This window comes from Limanda limanda, chromosome 22 (assembly GCF_963576545.1).
Source record: "Limanda limanda chromosome 22, fLimLim1.1, whole genome shotgun sequence".
Lineage (NCBI taxonomy): Eukaryota > Metazoa > Chordata > Actinopteri > Pleuronectiformes > Pleuronectidae > Limanda > Limanda limanda.
In genome coordinates, this window is record NC_083657.1 from 9,918,604 (window position 1) to 9,945,362 (window position 26,759).

At 42.0% G+C, this 26,759-nt stretch overlaps 1 protein-coding gene across 1 annotated transcript in view; it reads right to left on the reverse strand.

Moving 5' to 3' along the window:
- Positions 1-21,959, reverse strand: part of kcnip4a (potassium voltage-gated channel interacting protein 4a) — a 104,878-nt gene extending 82,919 nt beyond the window's left edge. The window contains exon 1 of the mRNA XM_061066283.1: positions 21,821-21,959. Coding sequence (XP_060922266.1) covers positions 21,821-21,959 — 139 coding nt within the window. The remainder of the gene's footprint in view (positions 1-21,820) is intronic.
- Between the last annotated feature and the right edge of the window lie 4,800 nt (positions 21,960-26,759).

Here is a 26,759-nt window from a genome sequence, read left to right on the forward strand (position 1 = left end):
TGTCACAGGCTGATTTGAGCCCTGAGGAAACTTTGGGGACTTGACTATATGCTTCTGCATTGTTGTGTCATTCTTAACATAGGTCTTTGCACAGTATTTGCAAATGTACACAGCCTTTCCTTCTACATTGGATAGGGTGAAATGCCTCCACACATGAGATAGTGCACGTGGCATTGTTCTGTAGAATTAGATGACAAAAAAGTTTGTAAAAAAACACTAATGCAATGCCAGAGATATAAATAGTTAGCCAAACAATTGGAATCGTCTGTAAACATATTTTACAATGATGGATAAATTAATGGAAATAGGCTAGATGAACAGATGAACAATCCTCAATCAGCATGCTAATATATTTTCCCCAGTAATATCATCGAAACTTACCTGACTAGTCCTGCACACTACAGCAGGCCTCAATAGCCCTGCTGTAGAGTGAAGGATGCTGGGAGTTATCTGTGCATGTGATGGAAGAATGCACAGTGGAGGGTTGAAATTCAACGTGCAGTGTGTGCTGCATTCCATACATCTTTAAAATAGAGTTTTGAATGATGGTGTTATTGCCCATCGTTTAATTTGCGTCTTTTTTTTTTTTTTTCAAAATTCCCAAAATTCCCATGCTTAACTTCCCATGGAAACTTTCCGCCCCTTTGCAACCCAAGTTACACACGATATTTTTCTGTCTTTAATCATCTCTACATCTTTGACAAAGAGCTACAAGAAATAACTTTAAGACAGGGAAATCATAACAATCATTAATGTACTACATTTTACGAGGAAGTCATTGATACCCAATTAACTTACAGCTGAAAGATTGAGTTTCATAACAGCTCTGACCGAGAAACTGTAATGTGTCTGATCCACAACCTGCTTAATACTGCTGCCTCCACATAATATGAGAAAGCAACTCATGTTCCTTTTCATTATAGATTATAGATAATTATTTTCTCTATCAGAACCAATTACTCAGACGAGATAGATTTCAACAAAAAGATAATTAAAAAAAGATTAAAAAGAAACCATGACTTCCACAGACCAATTCCCACATTTGCTCCATCGGGTAATTCAGCATTCCCAAACAAACCACAAAGGGAAAAAGTGCAATTAAGCTTTTGTTAAACAATCAAGCTCCACACCGTTTACTTTATAAAAAAAACCGCAATAAAACAAAAAGCTCATCACCATGAGTCATCCCACTGCAACACTCTGCTGAGCACACAGAAAGCTGCTGGTAGGAGGCTCTGACTGCGGCATCAGTCGTGTTTACTGGTTTGTATACCGATAAATCCTAACGGACGTCCTGCGTTGACATTTCCACTGCAGCGAGTGAGAGGAGCACTGACTGGGGACGTAGATATACTGTAGATTCCAGTGTGCTGCATTTGATTTCACATTGAACAGTTAGGTCTGGGCTCTCTGCCCGGGAGCTGCTGACTGAATACACAATTTTATGAGCCTGAGAAAAGGAGGTGGTAATGTGATGCGCCGCTGCCAAACACTCACATGACAGCAGAGGCTCGGTACAGAACTAATACATAAATAACTAAAGATATTAAAAAGGATTTTCAGGATCCGCCTCAGCAATGATGGCATTTAAAACGTGGATCAAATGCTGCAAACACAGTTTTCAGGTCCTTGACCTTTAATTACTGTATTATAGTGACTGTATCAACATTGTGAGACCTCATTAAACACGGCTTTAATTCTCTCATATAATTAAAAGGAATATTTGACACCGTGCAGCAATTAAATACATATTTAATTTGATACACAAAATCCAGATCATTATCCGGATCTGCACCAAATTTTCCCCGGTATATAAATATAAGCAGTCTATTGTTTTTGTATTTTTGTCTGCATTTGTTAGCAGGATTACACAAAAAACACTCAACCGATTCTCATGAATTTATGTGGAGGGATTACTCAAAGGACCATTTAAATTTTGACCCATGATTTCTTCTTTTTTTAACCCCACACTGAGATTTTCAATACTTTTCCTTACTTTCGCAAAGAATAATTGATGAATTTTGATTTTGAGGGCGCTGGCCTTCGAAGTTTGATGCAGATGCAAATTATAATCTAGAGAATTTCAATGTGGTCTCATGAGGGGAATGTTGGGCCTTGGCGGTTTCTGGTTTGTCTTTATAAATTCAAACCTTCTGTCAGGTTTAAAGCCGGTAAAGTAAAGCATGGATGCAGGGCAGCATGTCAAACCTTCTCCAAATAATTGTTTGGGCTTCGGTACCTTTTAATTTGAGGAGTTGAAAATGTAAAGTTCAGGTCTAATAAACTGCATTTTGAGTCTGGATTGTAGGAGCAATGAAAGAAGAGCCCTGCAGGACAGACAAAAGCCATCGAACCAAACAGCCGCTGGAGCAACCTTTACAAAGCGCCCAGATGCTGTCATTAGGGAAAAGGTTAGCCCATTTGTTAATTATATTTGGAAGAAAGAAAACAACTTTACACAGGTTTCAGGCAGCATCCTCCTTGGCAGATAAAAAATTCATGTGGAGGGCTGCAGTCGCATCTAAGCTGAATGGGGGTCTTATTGGATCACGTCTGCGCTTCACACAATATGATCACCAGCAAATAATCAATAGGCAGTAAAAGACAATCGTCCCCCACCCCCCCCCCCTCTCCCAGATGAACAGGACCCACTGAACAGCTCGGACAGAGTTAACATGGTCAAGCATTATTGCAGAATTCACACTTTTTGTACAAACAATTAAAAGCATCTAAATATTTTATGCAATACGTAACTACATGTGGGCATATTGACGTATATATACATTACGTTTTATTACCTTGTGTTTCATGTGACTATGAATTTTCTTTCAGCGTTATTTTCTTTAACTATTCCAGATCAACTTGATATTCCTCTTGTCACTAAACATTTGTGACAATTTTGACTGTTGTCAAATAAGTAAAACTAATTATGAAAACATATATGAAATAAATAAATTAGAGACAGATCTAAAAAAAATGCCTTAATTTCTAATAAATTACCACACACATAAAAAGACACGAGGAACCAGCAGATATTTGCCTTATTTGGCAGAAAAATCAATCAGTTAATTTACAGCAGTACAATAAAATGTCTTTCTCACCACTAATCATTTCATTTTAATATAAGCACACTGATGCATCTATAAATAATCTCAACTGTAATGTCTGATGCGCTTAAATATTGATGCATCACTCAAAATAAAGAAGGGAGCATTAAATTCAAATCAACAAATGTGGAGTTGACCAGAACTCTCAGGAGTGGCAGATGACGCTGGCATGTTCAAATCCCAGGTTGGAGACGTCACAGTGTAAACTCAGAGCTCCGTATACGTATGACACACACATCAAAGTTGACGTCTACTTATGTATTTAGTACTTATTTATTTTTTACCTTCAGTTCCACGTGTCCCCTTCTGACAGACAACACCCTGAGACACTGATCACACAGTCAGCTTCCTGTACCAGATGATGAATGAGGCCGTCAGCCTGTTTTCTGCCGGTACAAACACTTCTCTGAAACTCGCGGATGAGTGTAGCCGTGACAACGCAAGGTGTCAATGCAGATAAGAGCCGAGTCGATATCCGAGCACACCGATGAATTGCTTATGACATCAGTTTGCTAATGTCAGCGCAACGGCTCCCTGAGGATGCTGCAGGAAAAACATACGGGATGCTTCCACGTATGAAAATCCATTTCCCCTCTTTGCACTTTACAGACCAACACAGGGTGGAAATGAAGCTTAATGCCTTACTCATACTCATTACCAGCGTTAAGAATGCAGGCCGAGCTCGTATTGAACAGGTTATTACAGAAAAACTGATTCAATCCCCTTCATTATAGATCTACTGATGGGATGCGAAGGCACAATACGACGTAAACAAAAAAAGCTATCTCACTTTCTGGCTGGGGAAGACAACACACCACTGTATATCTCTATCATTAATCCTCCACGAGGAAAGCGGCGTGTTATCTACGCTCAGGTATCTGGACCGAAGTGATTTGAGTCGATGAAGGCTCTCGAACAAGACACAGATAACGGGGACTAGCTTTGTGCGTGCAGACAAGCGAGGGCCTGAAATGAAAACTCCTTATTTTCAGAGAAACTTTTGCAGGATGAGCCTCGGCTGCAAAGATGATCGCTGTATTTCTTATAGACGTCATTTTAATTGTACGCTCTGAAATGATAAAACAGACTTGTATCCCTTTTTCCAATGGGGCATCGGCTCTTGTATTAATGTTTGCTGACAAAAGCTATAACATTGCAAGACTTAAATGCTCAATTCTAAGATATGGTTGAGACCTTTTTTTATTTCCGTTGACACGCATTATGATTTCAGTTCTGAAAAGGTCACGTCCACACAATCAGCTACAAATGCTTCTTCTATTGAAACTCTTTAGAACCAGTCCCGAAGGTTCTCAAGCCATTTCTCTTAAATCCTCATTATGCCTCCATGGAACACTGTCCTTCATGCTTATTCACTATGTGTTTGGGGCATTTTCGCACCTGAAAGTCCAGATCAAGGTCCAGACCAGGGGTCATGTCGTGGTAATCTCAATTAAACAGATTCTGCATGCGTAATATGACCAATCTGTCATATCACCTCTTTTGGTTGGACTAAATTTTGGTGTGTTGGTCTGGACCTTGGACCAAACAAGAGAGGTGTGAAATCCTGAAACAATTCTATGATGTGAAGGCACCTCTCCACCCCTCTGAGCCAAGCACAGTTCTGCCCACACGTGTGTTAGGAGGCCAGGTGACCTTCTGAGTAACCGGTGGGCTTATCAAACACCGATGGAGGCTGTGTCTCTTACAATGCGAGGGAAAGGAAGTAAATGCATGTGGTCTCTGAAGCTAATGCATGAAAGTGACCTGAAGGTGAACATCACTGAATGGTAATGCTGTTGCTCTAGTTTCACCCAGTGGACAGCAGGGTTTGGTGTCGGCACTACTCGACTGTTCACCGTTGTTTGCAGATGATAAAGCCACTGTCCGACATCAGAATGATTGCAAATGTGTTCCTGTAGGGACTAAGTGCTTGTGCATTCACTCTCCATTATGCAGTTTTCAGCCTGAGTCAGTGTTAATTTTGGCAGCTATTTTTGATTTAGTCTTAGTCTTTTGACGAAAATGCATATTAGTTTTAGTCTAGTTTTAGTCATTTTTATCCTTCTTAGTTTTAGTCTAGTTTTAGTCGACGAAAACAAATTACATTTTAGTCTAGTTTTAGTCGACGAAAACAAATTACATTTTAGTCTAGTTTTAGTCGAAGAAAACAAATTACATTTTAGTCTAGTTTTAGTCACATTTAATAGACACATTAAACTCCTTATCTTCCCTTCTCAGGTCCAGGGACCCCCTGTGTTGTGTCTACAACTGCGTACTAGTCTAGCTTGCAGTACTTAGGTTGTCCATTAGATGTCCCTAATATGTCTATAGCAGGGATCGGCAACCTTTACTATCAAAAGAGCCATTTTGCCCCCTCTTCCCCCAAATAAAATTTGTCTGGAGCCGCAAAACATATTTGATAACAAAGCTGATAAAATTTTATATAAAGTTATACTATACTAATCCGTAGATTATTGCATTTATGAAATTATAGAACAACAATAAAGAAAACTGTTGACATTTTATTTATTTTTACCTGTTACAACAAAGGGAAACACCAAATGCTTATGAAGAGGAGAAGAAAATACACAGGCAAGTGTAGGCCTATTTTGAAATAAATTAAACGCAGAACTATGTAGGGTTATTTAAGTCATCCCCATATTTGTGGGAAATGTATGAAATAAGAAGTACCCTATTTTGAAATAAATAAAAACATATAGCTGCAGCCTATATATTTTAGTTGGCGTTGGCGAAATGTGAAAACAAAAATTGAAAGCAGATCAGACTGGAGGCGGACACAGAAGCTGGAGCTCGGTAGAAACCAACTGCAGCCTCTGCTCTGATCCAGAAGCTGCGGCGCTGATCTCAGAGAAGCTGAGACCAGAGAAACTCTGTGTTTTCACTGTTTCCAGTGATAAGAAGTCAGTGACCGGCCTGCTTCATGTGAACGAGCTCTGATCTCACTGTCTCTCTGAGCGAATGCGCGGGGGCGGAGCCTCGGGACCGGAGCGCTGTCTGGCAGCACACACACACACACACACACACAGACACTCGCCGCTCCGGGTACTTCATGACGGCCTGATACGATTATGTTTTTAAAAATTGTTGTGACTTAGTCAACCGCCAACATTTTCGTTTCGTCTCGTCTCGTTAACGAAAATTAAAATAGATTTCGTCATAGTTTTTATTTTCAAAGATCCATTTCGTTACATCTTCGTCTCGTCTTAGTCATGGGAAAAGGGGCGTTAACGAATATTTTTCGTTATCGTTATCGTCAACGAAATTAACACTGGCCTGAGTCCAACAAAAACCCGAATACATATTATAACACACTAGTGGAGGAGACAAAGAAAGAAGCGATGATTGACAGCTGAGACTGACTCAAGATTGGTCGAGTGGGTGTATCAGAGGGACCTTGATACCACGGCTAAATATGCAAGATGGTGGCGTTTATATCTGGGATATTTTAGCTGTATTTCTGGATTGGGGGAGGAGGAGACGCGTCCTCCATCTTCATATACAGCCTATGATCTAGACCCAGGAAGGTCTTTCCTATACTACACACAGCCTCCTCACCCCTTTCAACCGTGATCACGTCCCTTTATTCTTATTGTTCACGACATTAACTTGGTTCACTTTTTAAATTGAATTCTCCCCGGATTGAAATGGTGATTTTAGACCAACGTTCAGTTTTTGTTGGTTCCATCGTTTATCCCCCTCGCCACATTTCCCCTCCAACTTGAGCGTGTATCCGACAGTGAAGGTGGGCGACGGCATGAGGGAATGAAGAATGAGGGAGCGGAGGAGGAAATCACAATGTACCAAACCAACCCATCAAGCCCTGGGACAGTAATGAACTTCTTCCGCTTTACCTCAGCCTCATCACTCAGCGTGATTGAGTGAGTGGCGGCGGGCATTGGATCTCACAGGGAGCAAAAGCAACAGTGATCAGGAAAGTGTCACTCTGGCATATTTACTGTCCCTCGGGCCGGCCGGGTCTTTGAATATGATGTCACACAGACATCATGAATCTCGAGATATTTTCTGCAGGTGACAAAAAGGAGTGGAAAGGGGCACAGTATGTCATCGGGGAGAGGTAGATGTCATTTAAATGATGGTATATACTGGAGAGTGCTGCTGCTGCTCGAAATTGAGTTGGTCCAGGACTGAATGTGAAGGTAATATCTCATGACATCAGTTTTTTTATTTACTCACTTCTGAGTCCATTCCGGTTCCAGAAATCAATTTCAGGAACTCTGTTTATCTGGCAATTCATTTTACAGCTTCAAAATGTGCCCTCACATATACAAATACTACACACACTTCCAAAACAACATATGAAGTAGAGGGCTTCTCGCCTCTGGAGTTTTCTGACGGCCAACGACGATAGATAGAGAAGGATATGTAGACATAGATAGATCTAGATATGGCGAGAGAGAGAGAGAGAGAGATATAGATTAGATGTATAGATAGAAAGAGAAATATATAGATGCAAAGATAGAGAGATGGTAGAGAGGTAGATAGAAAGTTAGAATTATAAGACTTTAGATTTAAGATAGATTGAAGACAGATGGATGGAGAGATTGAGATAGAGAAAGAAAGAGACAGACAGATAGAGAGAGAGACAGATAGAGAGATAGACAGATAGCTGCAAGATCCAAGAGGGACTGAAACACTGGGTGGCGTTATGATTTGTGTTCAACCAATGTTTAGTTAAAAAAAGATATTAAAACCATCATGTGTTTCATCAAAGAATAGTCATATCATTTAGTTCAGATTAAGTGTGTAGTATGAATTCATTGAATGAAGAAATGCTGATCATAATGTTGGAGATTATGGTAACCTACTCTATGAAGGCAATGTAGTGACTTACAGCATGTCTCGGCCGCACAACACGATAAAGCATTGACAACGGGATGAGCTGTGATATCTGAGGCCACAGCTTTACCCTCACATTCTCATTCCCAGCTTTGGGAAACACTCACAATGCTGTGGAATTACAGATGCAAATCTTGGGTTTGAATAAAATCACACATTTACTAGAGCATCCATCTTGACATGCTGACGGCCAGGCACCCGGCTTAAACATCAGCCTGTTTAGAAAGATGCACAAAACACAGGGGCGTCTCATTCTCCACACATTTGCTTTAAATACTGAGTTACTTTGATATATTTGAAATAAACAAACACACACACAGATCCAGTTGTCTATGGTAATCTTAGGGGAGAGGGTTATGTAAATTCCGTGTGAGTAGGAGCCAAACGGCCGTCTTTCAATCTCTCCGGAGCAGTGAGTGTGAGGCTAAGCAGAGCCAATGAGGGAGAAGAGGGCTTGTTAACAAGATGATGAAAGCCAGGAGAGACCACTGCACATGCACACGATTCACATCATCTCCAGCACGGCCAGGAAAACGTTGACGCTGTTTTATTTGACTTCTTTCCCCCTTCTAAAGTCCTTGAAAACTGAATTTTGTTCCCCCCCGGACAAAACCTGAAAGGACCCACTGAGCATCTAGGTGTATGTGGAGTGTGACCATTAATACTGACACACTGAATCATTGATAAGGTCTATAGTGTGCCGGAGAAAATTCACCGAGGCCACCTTAAGTTGGCCGGGTTAATAATGTGGCAGAAGCAGCCCTGAGCTTTGATGGAGGGGAGGGGGAAATATACGAGAGGAGAGCGGGTTTACTGCTGTGTGGCTGCTTTTTGTGACATGATTCAGTGCTCAACCACAAAGGGCCACTAACTGCCATTGATACGGAGGATACAGGGACTGTGGGAAGTGATGGAGCACTTGCTAAAGGACTGAAGGCAGAAAGACACAGTAGGACATAGATCAGCCAGTAGGTGTCTGAAAGGACAAGTCGGACTCAGCAACAACAACTCGAACATCTTCTCAAGGAGTCAACAGCAGTGCAAGTGGCTCTTTCTTGTTGTGGGCACAGCAGCACTTAAAAGGTGCAGTGTGTAGAATGTAGTGACATCTAGTGGTGCAGTTGCATGTTGCAGATGAATACCCCTCAACTCTACCTCCCCTTCCAAGCATGAGAGAGAACCTCGGGTAGCCTTCAGTTTGGACTACTGCAAAAAATAAACATGGCTGCCTCCATAGAGACGACCCACTCCCGATGTAAATGTAAAGTAGTAGCACGGTGCAGTAATACAGCAGTGGCAGTGGCAATGAATCTACAGCAGATATGCAGCAGGGTGCTGTTGTTGAAAATAAGTTGACGAGAGAAATATATAGATTTACTTGTTTTTAACTAAGTCGTCAGCAATTGCGTCTGTGAGATGCAGTTTGCACAAAATACGAAATAACGTTTACCACCGTTGCACGTTCTTTAGAGTGTGACGCCACCTTGGGATATCTGTTTTTGTAAAACTCACGGTACCACAACAGGAGAAGTCCGTCACTCTCCTGGGATGTGGCAGGAAAGAAAGATATTCCAGTCAAAGTATGACATGGTGGCATCATAGTATAAATCCAAAATTCTAATGCTCTTAAATCTGCTGCTAAAAACTCAGGCTTCCTTTGTGGCGGCACAACTCCATTCTCTCTTGCGAAAAGCTATTTACTGAATCACTGCCTTGAAGATGAGAAAAATAAAACTTAGTCGCTGCCGTGGGAATGGGCAAATTACACCCACCGCCATGCAGTACAAATGATCATTAGTGCTGTAATTACTGGGAGGCCATCAAGTTCGAAATTCATCAGCAGAAGTGGATTGCCAGAAAGCACTCCGAGAAATACCAGGAAATGCATCACATGGGGATTAAGTGCTGGGTTAATTTCCTCCGTTTGACAAAACAATGTGGCGCTCCCTCAACTGGGGAACAGTCCATGCGTCTTTCTTATAAACCAACTACTTGACGATCTCTTTTAATAATATAAAGATGCAGTGCCAGTCCGGCCCCAGCGCGCTAAAGTCCGACTGCGCGATGAACAAGAACCGTCACTCCAAAATAGGAGTTACTTAAGCAGGTTCCGCAAAGTCAAACAAACACACAGCCGACAATTCGTTCTGGTGAGTGACTCTGTTAGTGTTGAGCTGGAGTTAACTGTCATAACAAAGCGTATATTGTGCCGCGCTAAAAAGCTCTGCAGGCCAGAAGAGAGCCGTCCCTTTTCCATGACCTCATTTTTATGTGTTTTCCTGCACGAGGCCTGGTGTGGATTTGTTGACCTAATTTTTCCGGAGGGTCGCTAGCGCCTGCCGATGGACCGACACACACAAACTGCAGCAGTGACTTATGAAGGAGAAGCATCATCCGCCTGGAGTGCCGACACCCTCTGCTGCCCCCCCACACTCCCTACCCCAATTGAGAACAAACAGGACTAGTGCAATTAGCGGCGCTGCAATTATAGAGGTTGCCCTTAATGCGTCGCTGCTTATGTGAGACATCCCCGTCCTTGTTTTCCTGTGAAAGTGAGAAAAACCTAGATGTGTCTTTTAAAAATAATGCTCTGGATTGGGTCGGTGCCGACGAGGGACAAATAAGACACCGGTTTCCTCGCTGTGGGACCGTCACAAGGACAACAAAGTGAGATGTTTGTCTTCTCCAAGGTCAAAGCAAACTGTTCCAACTGTTTCAGTCTGAGGAAGGCTCAATCCACATTTAAAACGCATCAGCTTTTCTATGTTTATGCTCGGCGTCCGCAAAACTCCAGACTTTTTGAATGGCAATAATGGAGAACTGAGGAAAAGCTGCAGGTCCTGTTTTAATGTGACAACTTTGAGGAAACAGGATAACGTCCTTGGTCCAAGAAAAGAAATCATAAAACAGTTGCCGTTGATTGTCTGCATCTCTGCAACAGACTGCAGAGAAGACAATCCGCTTCCTGTTCACACCTGCACATGAATGCCCAGTGTGTGAAAGGTCATGTGGTACGAGTTTTCAGGTGTGTTAATATGGACCAAGATTCCGTCTTATAAGCAGTTCAAATTCTTCATATTTAAACTTCTTACCAAAAAATAAAGTTTAACCTGTGTCTAATAAGTACCTCGGTACTGTTGAAGTTTCTTTTGATATTTCCCTAATAAGGTCCCTATTTTATAATTTGTCCTACTTGTGCCATTGTCAGGTTTAAATTTATATTTGTATCAGACTTTAGTTAATGGCCAAACAAATGACATTCACTTCAGTCTCTGTTGTACTTTGTGTTTGAGGCTCACGAGCAAATATTGATTTAGTAAAATGTAAATGGAAAATGAACAGTGTCAAAGTAAAGCCCGACAAATTCATATCCGTTATCCATACCCCTTCATCTTTGAGGGTTCAAAGTAGGTAATCAAAGAATAAGTAGAGTTCTGAAAGACAAATTTTTATAAATAACATGCTCTGCTACTCAGCTCCATGTCTTTATATAATGAATCTATCATCTGAAACAGTCTTTCTTCTCCTTGTTAATGTTGAGGTACAAATGAACATGGATGGTTATTGTCATCCAGCTTTATCAGAACAGCTGCAGCAGATTGTTCACACAGATTTCTGCTGGAGTCTCGGCGGAGGAGCTGGTGTTTGGTTGTGTTGCAGCCTGCCAGTTTCAAGCTGTAAAATCTAACTCTCTCTGCCATTTTGGATGGAGCCTCCACCTTCAGCCATCTGTCCCTCTACATTGCAGTGTCCTTATCTGTCCCGTCCACCACTCCTCCGGCTAATTACTCCACGCTCTCTTCCTCGTCTTCTCCTTCGTCTCCTCTTCACCTTCTGCCGTGTATCTGCCGGGCTTGAAATGTTGTTTTCACTTCCAAAGGATCTAATCTTGCTCGCCATTCTTCAGCTCCACCGCAGGATATTGGCTTCAGCGGCAGATGAAAAAAATTGGAGAGTATTCAAATGGCAGAAATCATTCAAATCCCCCTGCAAGGTGGGGATTACTCCCCCAGAACCTCCCGGAGTGAGATTTTTATTTTAATAGCATTTCTGACTTAAAACATGGCGTTTCACATGACAACTCGTGCTTTAGTTTCTCCTGAGTATCGAGTCCGACTTAACTTTTTCCAGTTTAAAGTCCAGTAGGAGGAGTGTGTACTGGTTTTCAAAAGGAAGAGCTATAATTGAAGCTCAAGTAAATAATATGAGAAATCAATAAACCCAAAAGGAAAAACAGAAACAAGACGATGCTGTACGATCTGCTCCTCGTCACGCTGGTGTGTAATGACCATCTCCCGTTTTGAATTCTTCATCAATATCACTGCAACCAGACCTTTTACTTCCTAATGGGTTGTTTGCGCTGCAGTTATTGCTCCTCATTTATCATCACGATGTATTTGAGCGAAGCCATAAATGTCAAACATCTCCCTCTCTTATAACCACTTCTGGCTGGCGTCTTAACACAAGCAAATATGAAACAAATTAAACCTCCCGCCGCCAGACAGTTAATTCTGTGTGTTTCCAAGAAGTGCACCGTGACAAATGAGTTCATTAAAACAAGGAAACTCAACTTTGATTTGAACCCTGCAGCTTGTTTAACATGCCATTTCAAACCTACGTTTCTTTACAGCTTCGTCGTGTGTGTCTAAAATACATGTATTAACTTTGTCACTGTACAACTGCACACCGTCACAATCAGGGGGAGAATGACAGCTCTACATTTGTATGCCCACGCCTAACCGTGCAGTCTCATTCACAATAATATGACATCCCCATGACCCTTGACCTCTAAATTCGATTTAATTAATCTTTGAAAAAAATCCCTAAAGGAAAACTCTAGAAATCACGTTCAAGAGTCTAAAAACCTGATTTGTTAGTCCGAGGTGACCTTGAGCTTTGACCAGCCTGTCTTCCATAAAGTTGTCATCGCCCACACAGAAAGTCGGAACTCACAGTTTCAATGTATATGCAAGTGGGATGCACTGCACACACAAAGCTTCTTTCTCACTGTGGAGTCTGGACTGCACATCCCCAGTTCCAAACGTTACATCGAATATATTCTGTGGGAAACTCTGCAAATGAGGTTAAAAGAAACCTGGATCCACGGCCTGGTTATGCACCACCCCTCTAAAAAAAAAAAAAATTGTATTGAAATCAGATCTGTAGCTTTTGTATAATCTTGCTGACAAATAATCAAACACAAACGAAAACAGAACCTCCTTGGCAGAGGTGAAAATGTATTTTGTAAAAGGTCACAGCGACCTTAACGTTTGTGCACCAAAAACTAAATCAATTCATTCTTTGGTCCAACTGAAAGTTTGCAACAAATTTGAAGAGTGATCCTGAGATATCGTATTCACAAGAGTGGGATGGACCAACGCCTCCGTCGCAGATACTGAGGCATAGGAAAAAAGTTTAGAAAATGTCAGCCTCTATAAAGAACCCACTTTAAAATGGTTTATTATTCAGGCAAATGACAATTTAATGCTTCAAACTCTCCAAACTAAATTACAATCTGCATGCAAATTAATGTCACATCCACATTTTATTACTTCTGCTGAGCAACCCTGACGTACTGTCTCATCCAATCCCAGGCAGACAGGTGCAGTCTCAGAGGGCAGCTTCACCGAGACGCTCCCAGTAGGACATCTCAAAGTGACAGGTTGTTTCAGCCATCTGGGACTGTGCCGACACCTCGCGCCGAACCTGTCACCAGCGCGCCGTGCGACATGTTTGTCGTGGCAAAATGCAGCATGAGAGTCACTGTAAAGTTTCCAAATAGATTGTGTCGGGGACGTCTTGTCACAGCTCATTTTTAAAGATCAAATCAGCAATAAAAAGAGAAGTTTGGATTCGGGCAAATCCCATTTCACTGCACCAGGCATAAAAACTCTGCATTATGGATTTGCTTTCCTCACATTTCCAGGTGATAAAGGTTTGAATATATGTTGCCTGCCACTGGGGTTTATGGTAACTACTGTTCTTCGATTGACTCCAAACTGCTGTTCCCTGCTGCAGCGAAGATAAAATGTAATTTCCCAAGTGATAAAAGTTCCAGTGAAGACACAAACAAAACCGAAGAGAGGAAAGAAAAATCAGGGACTCGAGGGGCGGGGGTTGTAAAAAACACAGAATAAAGCAGATTCACATAAAACTTTAATAAAACAAAGCTACAAGCAACATGCGGCATGCAAATGGGGAACGTGAGATTGGAACTCTATTCCATACAATGTGAAAAAGATGGTTTGGCACGTTGCCCTCCCTTCAACCATAAATCTCCAGAAATACCTAATTACAGTATGTGTGAGTTACTCGTAAAATACATCACAGTCTTATTAGATGATTTCTCACGGGGGGAATTTATATGGTCTCTTTTTAAGATGCTGCCTGACAAACCCGGCAGAGGAGAGAAATGGGACGGCGGCAGGGACAGGTGTGTGAAAGACGACTGACACAGACGCAGGAAAGTCGTTTCTGCCCTAAAGCATCGAAAGTCTCGGAAGGTTTCACTGCACCAAGCATCAATCAGTTGGGCCTATTTATAGTGGGCCCAGGCCACAGCAACAATACAAACACTTCACTGAAGTAGGTTACGGCAAACAACCGCATCACCAGTCGACGTGAAGTGAAAGGTTTTAGGAGTTTAGCGGCCTCTTGTGGTGAGGTTGGAGATTGCATCCAACGCAACATTCTTCCCCAACCCTTAAAAGCACGCAAGATAATCAAGTTACATACAAATACCAAAGGTCTTCTTCATAGGCATCTTTTTGATTTGTCTATTCTGGGCTACTGTAGAAAAATAATGGCAGCAACACAGCAGCCTATGTTGATTAGGACCTGATTAAACATTTATGAATCGACATTATTAATGTTACTTTCCATTTCAGCCAGTAAATCCCATTAAACCCTGCACAGTGGATTTATTTTCTTTAACTGGGTTCTGATCACAGTTTAAAGACCAAACAATCAGTGGATTAATCGAAATAAACAAACGCTTGATTTTAAATGAAAATTACTGGTTGTAGCCCCGTTTACCATCCTCGCCTGATTGTTAAAACATCTTATTTTCTCATGACCACAAGTAATCGATCACTCAGCTAATGGTTTCAGGGGCCAGAGCAGGTCACCGGCTCACACGTGGCTCCCTCCCAGTACAGACGGTTCCCCAGTCGGTGGAAAAACACCTGCATGCGGCACCAGATGCATCTTTAATGGCGGGTATAGAATGGGTTCCCGGTATAGCTCTGACAAAAGGAGGCGGCTTGGTTACAGCGGCGAGCGGTCACATGTTGCACCGCCCGGGCCGTGTCCAATTAGGGGGATGGAGTCTGAGTGTTATTGACTGTCAACAGGCTACTTTAGGGATGTGGTACAAACACCACGCTTCACTGGGGGTTGCCTATTGTCCACTAATCCCTCGCTGTTAGCCGCTAATCCCTGTTTATCAACACATGGGCAGCGAGGGGTTTCAGCCAAGTCGGAGATAGAGAACGCCCGGGTCAGCGATGTGTGACACGATGGAAAGTGATTCTCGAGTGATGTGTGCTTTGGCTGCCTGTCATTTGAGCCGTTTATAAATTTGTCATGGAGAGTATTGACACTCTGTTGCATGAGTTAGGATTTACACACTTTAAATTGTTTGTATTTGTATAGCTTAAAGTTCCTAAATATTTAAAATAGAGAAAAGGGGTCTACTGTGAAAATTCTACCAAAAACATCCTTTTATTGAAAAGACTTAAAAGATCCATAATATGTTCAGTCAAATGCAGTGACCAGAATTTATTTCTAATTTCTAACAGTTGTCTATTTTGATATATGACATTAATAACATAAAAGGCTACATACACATGTACTACGACTCAGTGACATGATTTTCTTATTCAAAAAACAATACATTTCTTATTGTATTTCATGCATTCATCCCCATTCAATATCATCAACATATTTTCCAAACACATTAAGTACTTTCTAACTTAAATTTTATGTTTTAAGCAAACCTTGTCAAAGTAAACAACAAGGTTGCCGTCTTTGGTGAGGCAGAGGAACATGTCAGTGCTCCTCTTAATGCATCCCCCCTTCTCATTAACCTATATATATAACATAATATATATATATATATACATACATAGATTTAACACTATGAAAATATATAAATCCATGAAAAAAGATAACGTTAACAGGATTCCCTGGTCATGTGCTGAGATGTGCATTAGTGAAATCAAAGAATTGCCGCACTATGGCAGCAGCACTGTGCAACAGAGGGTTAAACTGCAGTGCTCTGTCAGTGGAGACCTTTTGTGCGTCCGACAATAAAGTGATGACGACTACACACATATTCTCTGCGCTGACAAAATATGAATCTGATCGCTGGTAGAAACACACACCGACGATTTATCAGAAACTCCAACAGAAGACGATCCAGCTCCTGTGAGGACAGTCTGCAGACGGGCGATATGAGAAACATGCCGTCATCTCTGGGCCCATTAGCTGTAAACAGCGTGTAGCGTTCCCTCTCTGGCTGTCACCGGTCGGAGCTTTCTGGCGCTGAATAAGATTAATGTGAGGGAGACGCATCCCTGTTGGGCAGCAGCCATTTCAACAACGTATGAATCAAATGCACGACAACAGCGGGACACACGTCTGTGCCGCGGCCGGCCGACGGTCCCCAGGCGACCGCTCCTCTTACTCCGTCCTCCCGCTGCCTCGACTTCCCCCCCAATCCATCACTGCCCGTTTCCCACCTTAGATCTACAGAGGCCTGCACTTTTGACCGAGAGGGAAAATAGTTTAAAATAGAATCAAGCTGGTTTACTGAAGATGCGCGTCAGATACACGTCAACAAGGGTTTCATGTCTGTAGAAGAAAATAATCTCCTTTCCTATAACCACTATTGCTTGACCCGGAGGGAAAAATCAAGGAAATGTTGAGGAAAGATGTGAAGGAGAAGGTGTGAGGTCGAGGAAATGCGACTCCACTTACACTTTTTTATAAACCTGACTATTTACAATAGAAGATTACGTTTCCTGTCGCTTCCTAACTCGTCATTTAGAGAATTCAGCTCTTATTATGGGGGCCGCTAAAATATTCCATAGGTTATGAACCTTCCTAAGCAAAAATTATGATTTGAACGCACCCTATGCCTCAGGTGTGTGAGTATAACTTACAAATACACGTAAAACACGTACGTGTGTGTCTTTCTATGGTTGTGAGGTCAATTTGGGGTTTTTCCCTCACAAATTTGAAGTGCTTTTTGATTTTAGACTTTTTTGGCTTTTAGGCTTATGGTTAGAATTTGTATTAAATTAGAATTAGGGTTTGGGTTATGCATTAGGGAATACAGTGCATCAATGAGTGTCCTCACTAAGATAGAAGGACCAGTGTGCTTGTGCTTCCTCAAGTTCTCTCGCTCTCATTCAGCTTTTTGGCACAAACTGTCGAGCTATTTTTCAAAAACAAAAAGCTCACACCGGTGCTCCCGTTCCACGACTGTCCCAAATATCTGATGAAGAGAGAATTCAGACGACCAATCAGCAGGTGACACAGTAGAGGAAGAATTGTTCTTTGTGGACTCTACTGCAAACTTTAAAAATGAAACCCTCAGTAAGTGAGACAACAGCATGAAGCATAAACTATGCAGGGACAGATGCACTGATGGGACTGGAGAGTTGCTACCAGCAGCTCAAATAACAATACAATTCAATACAGCCCATCATACTAAGAAGAGCTGCTATTCACTACTATGTACACGCATCGATTGGTGTTTAAAATAAACGTTCGATTTAACTCATTGATTATTCTACTTCAAGCACAACTGCACTTTGAGACTTTAAAATCATCACATTAAAACTCTGGCTTTAATTAGTAAAAATACCATGATGGAAAAAATCTTTTATGGTGCTCATGAGTTAATTAAAATTGAGAAGAAAAGGCCGAAAAGGACAATCCAATTGAACCTGAGTCAATTTTGAGAAGCTTGAGGTTTTTATACGAGAAAAAATTTAATTTTCATTATTGTGGATGGTTCTGTTCTCTTTCAAGGACGCCACCCTGAATACCCTGAAATCTCAAGGTGATGAGATTCTGCTGATTTCTCTCCACTCGGTATCGGGCCAAGCGGAGCAGTGGGGCATGTAAGTGGATATGCAGAAAGAGAAAGAGGGGTGGGGAAACAGCATGTCCAGATTGCACGTCTAAAGATATGTTGATCTGTAGGGAGCTGAGGAAAGAATCGACTGGAGAGCGTAAAGGTGTCGGGGCTTGAATTTGAATGAAATGGTTCTGCACTAAAGATTTCCCCCTGAAATATATATACACGTTTTATTCGGATATTTCCACTAAAATAAACAGCTTTCTGCAGTTTTGCAACACGTGGTATTTGCTTGTGATACTTTCTTTGTCATGTGTCGATACTTTGCCGCCATCAGCAAAGATCTACGTCCACAAGCTACAGGACATGGGGACGTTGTATTACCACTGCAGTGCAGGCAACTCAGAGAATGTATTGAGAGTGTTGAGAGACATGTGCTGTATCCATGGCGACTGCATTGCGGCGTATAGAACAGTCATATTTAAACATGATAAATCTTGGTGCACATCTGCAGCGTGCGGCATCATTGAGAACACGCATTTGTCATCTTTAAAGTGTAGCTACAGGCTGGAGTTTGGCGTTTATGAGGTGCTGCTGCAGAAAAAGTTATATTCGTATCATGCAATATTCTTATATACAAATTAAATAACTCATTTAGCATTTAGCAGTGATTGTTGCAGATGCAGGATTGCGGCTGCGTCCACATTGTGGATGGTGAGACATGGAGGCAGCTGACTGTGGATTATATATAATGATTCTACTCCCATATATACCATCATTACCATTACAGCATTACCACTATCATAACAACTGTCATTCTGTTCCTTTCATCTCTTTCTACTTTGAACACTGCTACCGATTTTACCAGTTAAAGGTGTTTTTTGTAGTTTTTCAATTTGTTTAGGACCATTAGGCAAATTGGGATTTATGATTATGGGCTAAATATAATTGGACTGATTAAAGTTACTTTGGATTTAAATTGGTGAAATTCTACATTATTTGAGGCCCTGCTGCTGAGCTGATCCCCAAGCAGCAAACAGTACATCCTCTTGTTACTCTGTAGCTTGCTGCCCTCTGCTGGAGGTAAAAATGAGGTGCAGTGGAGGTGTCAAAAATAAAAGCATCACAATTCCTGTTGAGTAATTTTAAATTGTAAATAAAAAATTTAATTAAATGTACTCATCAGATGAATGTAACAGCTGTGTAAGAGTATGATTTACAGGAAAAATTTACCACACTGAGTAAAAAAGCCACTTTCCCCTCTGTAATTGAACTCTAATAACCTTGTTTCGTACTAATGTTATCTCCAACTTCTTTAACTCATCCATCTCCTCCGTGGGTAAAACAACTGACCCATTTGCGTGCGTCACAGAGACAGCAGGGATATGTAAAACTCTCTCTGAGCAGCCGTCTGTCCCGGGGACACAACACAGGAGCTTGTGTATTTCGAGAAACACCTGCTCTAGTGAGCTAGCTCATTTTCTGGAGGCTGCTCCGATATCCGGAGGGCGCTGGCTGCCACCTGGCAGGTTTATGGTGTGATTATCTGAGCACTGGGAGGTTATTCTGGGCGACGCCAGGGAATTAAGATTATTAGTTTGGGACGCCCCCTAAGAAAAAGAGGCACCGAGCTCAACTTGTGTAAAATGATCATTACCCCGTGCACTCAAAACCACTTTTCTTAATGGATGTTGTAAAAACAGAAAGTAAAATGTTAGAAACTGAAGAAAAGTTGATTAAAAGTTAATGGCCTTGTTAGTGCTGCATATCCCTGTGTTCCCATTTCTCCTATCTTGATTTAAAGTGGTACGAAAATGCAGGAAAAAAATAGGGTTCAAATGCAAATGATCTGTTGAATGATCATTATTGTGCGTTAGCTTGTGCACTTTCTTGACGTTGGTTGCAAATACAGACATTACACAAAGAAAAACTTTCTGTTCCTGCAGACACGCCCCAGGACGACAGAAGAGTGAAAAAAGCTTGCAGGTTATTAGTGGGACGGGTTCAAGTGACAGCGGTGAAGGTGCAAACGCAAACAAAAGCAGATCGGACGCCAAGTAAGAGAAACAACACTGATTACGTGATGTAAAAGCAACATCTGCCCTAATGACACTATGGTCTAATCAATACAAAATGAGAAAAGCTTTTTTTTCTTTAATGCTCACTTCTCTTATTCATGAAGAGACTGTATTTTGGAGTTGTTGTTTTTTCCCCTGTAGGAGAATCTTCACTGCAGACGTCATTCAGGAATCCCTCCAGTGAAACTCATGACTGTTTAATAGCCTCCTAAATCATGACACAACACAAACCCATTTGTCTGCACGGCTGATGGGCCACATCACTCCCTGACATTTTACACAAAGCTACGGGTTCTACGGTTACAGGTTTAATTCACTTGTTGGGATTTAGGATGTGGAACCGATAAAGGGCAACGATTACGGCTGATGCGGAAAGAAACGCAATAACATGAAGATACAAGAAAAAGTGAAAGAAATAGAAAAGTAGAGTTCATGTTACTAAACAAGAGAAAATAAATCCAGATTAGGTCAACATCTCACCAAAAATCTGTAATTAAACTTATACAAAATTAAATGAGCATTCATATAAATTTATAAGGGTTCAATTCATGCATTGATGAATGAATCTAAATGTGATTTAACATAATCTGCCCAGTGTTTTCTCTCCCTACAATACTTTACTGTCTCCTTCAGTGGCTGAGACCCTCTGTAAATCTGTAGATCCTTTTCTATTCCATAAGGCCATGTGGCCATTGTGAATATATTACTCGAGAAGTAATCAATACTGATCTGGGTTTAAAGTGGATTCATTTCCTCGAGCTGCAGACTGTGACACACGTGCCGACCGATTCTGGTAATTTTTCCACCGGAGCAAAATAATAAAAATTGTTGTTTTCATATCTGACGAGAGGCGGAATGATCGATACGACATTAATGTGTTGTAACTCAGGGTGTGTGTGGGGTCAAAGGTCAGGGTAAAACGTCCAGTCAACAAGATGATTCTCCAATCTTACATAATGTGAGATAAGTTTCAGAAAACATTTGTTTGTGTACAGCACAAGTCACATTCACACAGGTAAGGACTCTTCAATATCGCATTCCTATACGTTTTTCCATCACACACGATTTAAAAGACACAATTTGGGGTTTGGGGTCTTGCTCCAGAATGCTAAGGAGTTAAGGAACCGGGGATCGAACAGACCCTCTGGTAAGTGGGTGACCCTCTCTTCCTCATGAACCACTGCCACGCCCAGTGATGAATAGAGCTGCAACTATGTGATATATATTGACCCGACGTTCATGGTTTGCCCCCAGTTATTCAACCATGGCTAAAATGACCAAAACCACCAACAGGTATGTTGATAATGACTTTAGTTTTTCTATATCTTCTTTCCTTCTGTTAAATACTGATATTTGATGAGTATTTGCGTTACACCTCGGCTGATACTGTAAATCTAAGATAATAGATTAGTTCTTCGCATGAAGGCGGAAAGACTAATTTAATTTTCTGTCTAAATGTCAAAGGACCGATTTTTCATTATTTAAAAAGACACCAGATCTTATCTCTATCCGAAACATTTCATCTTCTAATTTCACTTTATCAAGCAGCTACAGACCGGTTGACCAAGTATCTGTCAACGAGAAGCACAATGCAAACTCGTGGAAGAAATCGCCTTCGCCCTGCGTGGGGCTCATATCTGCAGCCGCTCATCCGTGTGGTCGTTTTGTACCTGTGGCGTCCGGGGAGGCCCAGGCGATGAGGCGCCGCACCAGGCAGCAGTTGAGCAGGACCTTCCTGGAGAAGCGGGGGTCTTTCCTGAAGTGCTGCAGCTCCTCCCTCCACCGGCTCCTCTTGGACGGTGAACACATGGCCGGGAGCTCACTACTGTGAAACACAGCGTGGGCGTCACCAAATGAAGTCTGTGCACAACCAGGCCTCATCATTTAGACTGTTAGACTGCAGGAGATGTAATTCTACATCGTAAACACAGACTTGATGATTGTTATAAACCCCATTATTCAAATGATGACCCCTCTGGTAAACATTCAAATACCTACCAGAGCAACGTGTCACAAGTTAATACACTTGAGGAGTTATGCTAATCTGGAATGTGTTTTTTGCCTCGAGTTATGCACGGCTGTAATGAAATGCAAGACATTTCAACTTGCCCTTTTGGAGACTGCTCGTCTAATGTGTCCCGAGCTGCTGTTTCCAGAACGATAACGATGGAGAAAACTAAATACTCCACAAGAAAGCAAAAGAAGCCTGTAATTATTATTTTGCTTTCAACCAGCGTCACACTAATAGATTTTTTAAATTAACGCAGGAAATCGTTCCCGATTGTGTCCAGATGATGGAGAACAGAAAAAAGGATTTGATGACACTGGTGAATAAACCATGACAGACTGATACCCCACCTCAGTCCTGCAGGTCAGTGCTAGAATTACACCCCCCCTCCTCCTCCTCCTCCTCTGAAGGTCCCATTTCAAGATCAAAAGTTTCAAACGTCAACAGATCACAAATCATCCAGCATCTCTGAATGAAGAGATTAAAAAATGTACAATTTCACATCCTTCCATGCGCACAGATACAGTTCCAGAGCTGAGGCTGACTGCTACATACCAACCTCCCCCCCCCCCCCCACCGACCATCATCTTACCTTGCAGGCTAAAACACGACGTGCACGCTCCCTCTCCGCTCCCTCGGTCTGCCAGTGATCCTCAGGTTTCACACAAGCACTTTCCCCCTTTTCCTGAGCTGATCAACAGAGTGTGAAAGAGGGGTGGGAAGAAGAGAAGGAGGAGGAAGAGAGCGAGGAAGAGAGCGAGGACCGCTCTGTGAGAGAGAGAGAGAGAGTGGAGGAGTGAGAGAGGGAGGGGATCGCCGGGGGACAAGCAGGCGTTTTACTTTCAAGATAAAGGACCGTACGTATGTTTTATTCAAATATGAGAGGAGGAGGAGGAGGAGGGGGAGGGTAGAGTCAAAGATGCTGGTGGCTGTGTGTTGACAGTGAGGCCCTTTGATCGTCCTTTTTAGACAAATGACATCCTTCAACACACATACGAACACACACACACACACACACACACACACACACACACACACACACACACACACATACATACAGACACCCTACTCCCTCCAACAGATCACTGTCAGACACCTCTGTAAGACGAGAGCTGGATATCAAACAAAAACAACCTGTCGATACTGAAACAGGTCAAACTGGAGGGTGCTTCAACTTCATGTCAAACCTTCGAACTTTTAAGCGGCACCATCTTAAATCTGAATGAAACTTGGTGCTGATTTTGTCACATGAGAAACACATGGAACCGAAATTGCATGAGTCTCCTATTCAAAAGGAGATATGGACTAAAGTTTGACTGGTCTTACTATGGGTCACAGAGAAATGGGTCTAATATCATTTTAAAGCTCCAAACTAAGAAAACTAAACAAAACACATTACGAGTCATTGTAAAATCCATCGATACACCAACTGGACCAATCAGGAGCCAGCCTCAGCTTTCACCCGCCCCCCTTTTCAACACTTGATCAGTAAGATAAGACGACTTAAACAGACGAACTCTGAGGAAAGATGATTTGACGTGTTCTTGGATTTAAACGTAAACTCCAGCTGAACCTCTGATCCGTGTGGGCACTGAATGTTTACAGTGATAACTAACAGGACACTTATTCATGTCAGATACTTAACAGATAGATAAAGTTATTACAGACAGAATTGATGAGGCACATGAGACTTAAACTGGAAGACATTTGTAGACATACATCACCCCCTCTCCCCCCCACCAGTCCTTTAAAAACGACTTAGACGTGTGGTGTAAGCTGATGCACACCATACCACAGCCATTACCACATACACTTTACTGCCCTGGATTTATTACAGCACTGTTAACATCTTCCAGGATGTGTCAGCGCTGCTCCCAGCAATCATTTTATTTATAGGACATCGTGCAGCCCAGTAAAGTGTCATGAATTTATGTACATCATATGCAAATGATTTGTCAAGGGTCATCAGCCAAATGGGCTTCGGCTTACATTTAAATGCACATACCATTAATTATTGCACGGTGATGGATGGCTACGCTAGAGGGGGCGACAGCACTTCTAAAATCTAATGACTTCCCCCGAGATGAGCAAGGCATATTCAGTCCCCGAGAAGACAAAGGGGAGCTGGGACAGTGATGGGAGGAGAGCCGTCCTTTTTTTGCTCCTCTGGTGGAAGCGGTTGAACATATCGGTGGCAGTGTTACGGGATGATGTGCTTTCTGTGGTGACACTTGTGAGGTCCCGAGGTGTGTCCACATCCCGAGGGACAGGGCTTGAAGACATCGTCCCAGATATATTGAATTATTCATCATTCAAGAGGCTGTTGCTGCTTGTTGCATTCATGTTAAGTCAACTCCAAGACCAGGTACCAGCTGACTTTTGAATCAAGAGCAGGTTCAGGGGCAATCAAGACAAATCAGTGCTTTAAAGGAGCTTTACAACTTTCCTATATCCACAACGTCTGTGTAAGCCTTACATTTTTCAGTTTCACGCTCGGCATGTGTCTTGTTAAGGGCACAAGGAAGTGCCGAGTGGGATTTGGAGCGATTTGGACACACAATAGAATCAATATTAATAATATTTGAATAAACAGGCAACCAGCGCTCTGTCAGTGGGGCCGGGCAGCGTGTCTTCAGAGTTGAACGTGTCTTCTTCCGCAGATTAAACAATAGCATCCATCAAAAATCATAGAGGATGAAAGTCAAGTTTTCTAACCTCTCTGCTGCACCATCGGCCGTTTATAAAACTCTGCACACAGCGTCCAGCACACAAACAATAAAAAGCGGAAGGATATTGAATAACTGATTGAGGAGGAATAAACCTGAGGTAGCTCCACAGCATTAACACAGACAGAGCATGCAGTCCATTCAAGAAAGTCAGGTTTACACTGGAGTATAAATAACATGCTTTTAGGAATAGGCTCAAAAAAGAAAAGTTTTTGCCATTAACAGTTTGTATTATTTCAACTCAGTTTGTCCGACAGTGTAGTGAATAGAAAATAATGACAATCTGCAGAGCAAAAGCTTGATAATGATGAGAAGTGAGATCAAATTCCTCACGACTACTACTCCGATGTCTGACCACCAACATAGGAAGACATGTAAATGAGAAACTCAATAACCTGAATTCACATGTATGGCAACGATACATGAGCAGACGAAAGCTAATGCACACAAGCAGCCTCACAAGTAACTGACACCACCAAGCATCCACCAACTGAAGGAACCCAAGACACAAAACACACAACAGGATCGTTAACACAAGCAGCAAAATGCTTTACTCGTATCAAAGCAAAGACGTGACAACAAAGCGTCTCAGCGAGCTTTGGAGATTTTTGGCTGGAGCTGTTGTGGTTCGGGGGCCGTCAACGCACACACAGGAACGTTCACTCCGAGAAGCGTTTAATACATCATCAGCAAACGGCACAGAGACGATTATATTCCTCTGACGAGGCCGCTTGGAAAGCAGCAGCAGCAGCGAGACACCTAGATAACAAATGCAAATAAAACCAGGCACAGCATTGACGGCTAAATATAGACATTAAGTTGATTTGAGGGCACCTATGCTATAAATTGTTTCTCCATTAAAGACGTCCATTGATTAAGTCGGAGGCCATTTGCTGAAATCATTGAAGAAGAGTCAGTTAGTGGGTTGATAGTCATTGCTGTGGATTGGACGGCTGCTGTGCATGAATACAAATAATTGTGCATCATGTTCCCTGAAAGAGTGGAAGGCTATTGAATGTATTTTTTGAACTGGGCCCTGTTTACTTGAAATACACAGGGCTAATTTCTAATAGACTTATTATGTTCTACTGCAATTACACTCAAAACCTAAGGATTAATAAGTTTCACTTTTTTAATCATCACTTTCGGAGAAAAACTTTTGTTTTCCTTTTATCGTTCCTAAACTTCTTCAAACTATTACCTCATCCTGGCCTGCCTGTAACACTTTAAACATAAACACAGCTATAGCCACTGCAGAACACTGTAAGATCCGCTGTCACAGGGTGGAGCCATTAACTGAGAGCGCTCATTATTCTCTGTTGCAATATCTTGCAATGATCTCCTGCTTTTCACGCCATCGTTCTTGACCCGGCTGCGATGTCACGGCGGTCAGAAACCCTGCGGCTCAGTGTTAACGGGTCATTCGCAGCGAGGACCTGAGAGAAGACACACTGAGCAGGGTGCATCGAGGCTGTCTATATGCTCCGTACAACACACACATCCACTTTGTCCTCCAAAAGTAGCTGCTAAAATTAGCAGAGTGCATGAGGGGAAACGACCCTGTGGATTAAATAAACTGCACTGCAGTATTTAAAGATAGACGGAGGGATGGAGGCTCATTGTGGTGAAGCACTGCACTTATCGCACTTCAAGTTTTTGTTCTCATTTTTGAAACAATATATCTATAACGGCGGTTGTTCACGTATTTATTTCAGATGAACTGAAATCGATACAACTCGTCTCTTGACCCGTGTCCAAGTAATGCGAGAGGAGGGAGATGACCGTGGCCATGAGATACCCGAGATCAGAGTCAGACTTACAAGAAGAAGAAAAAAAGAGGTCTAACTGCTTTATAGAGGAGAGGCTTCTCTCCAA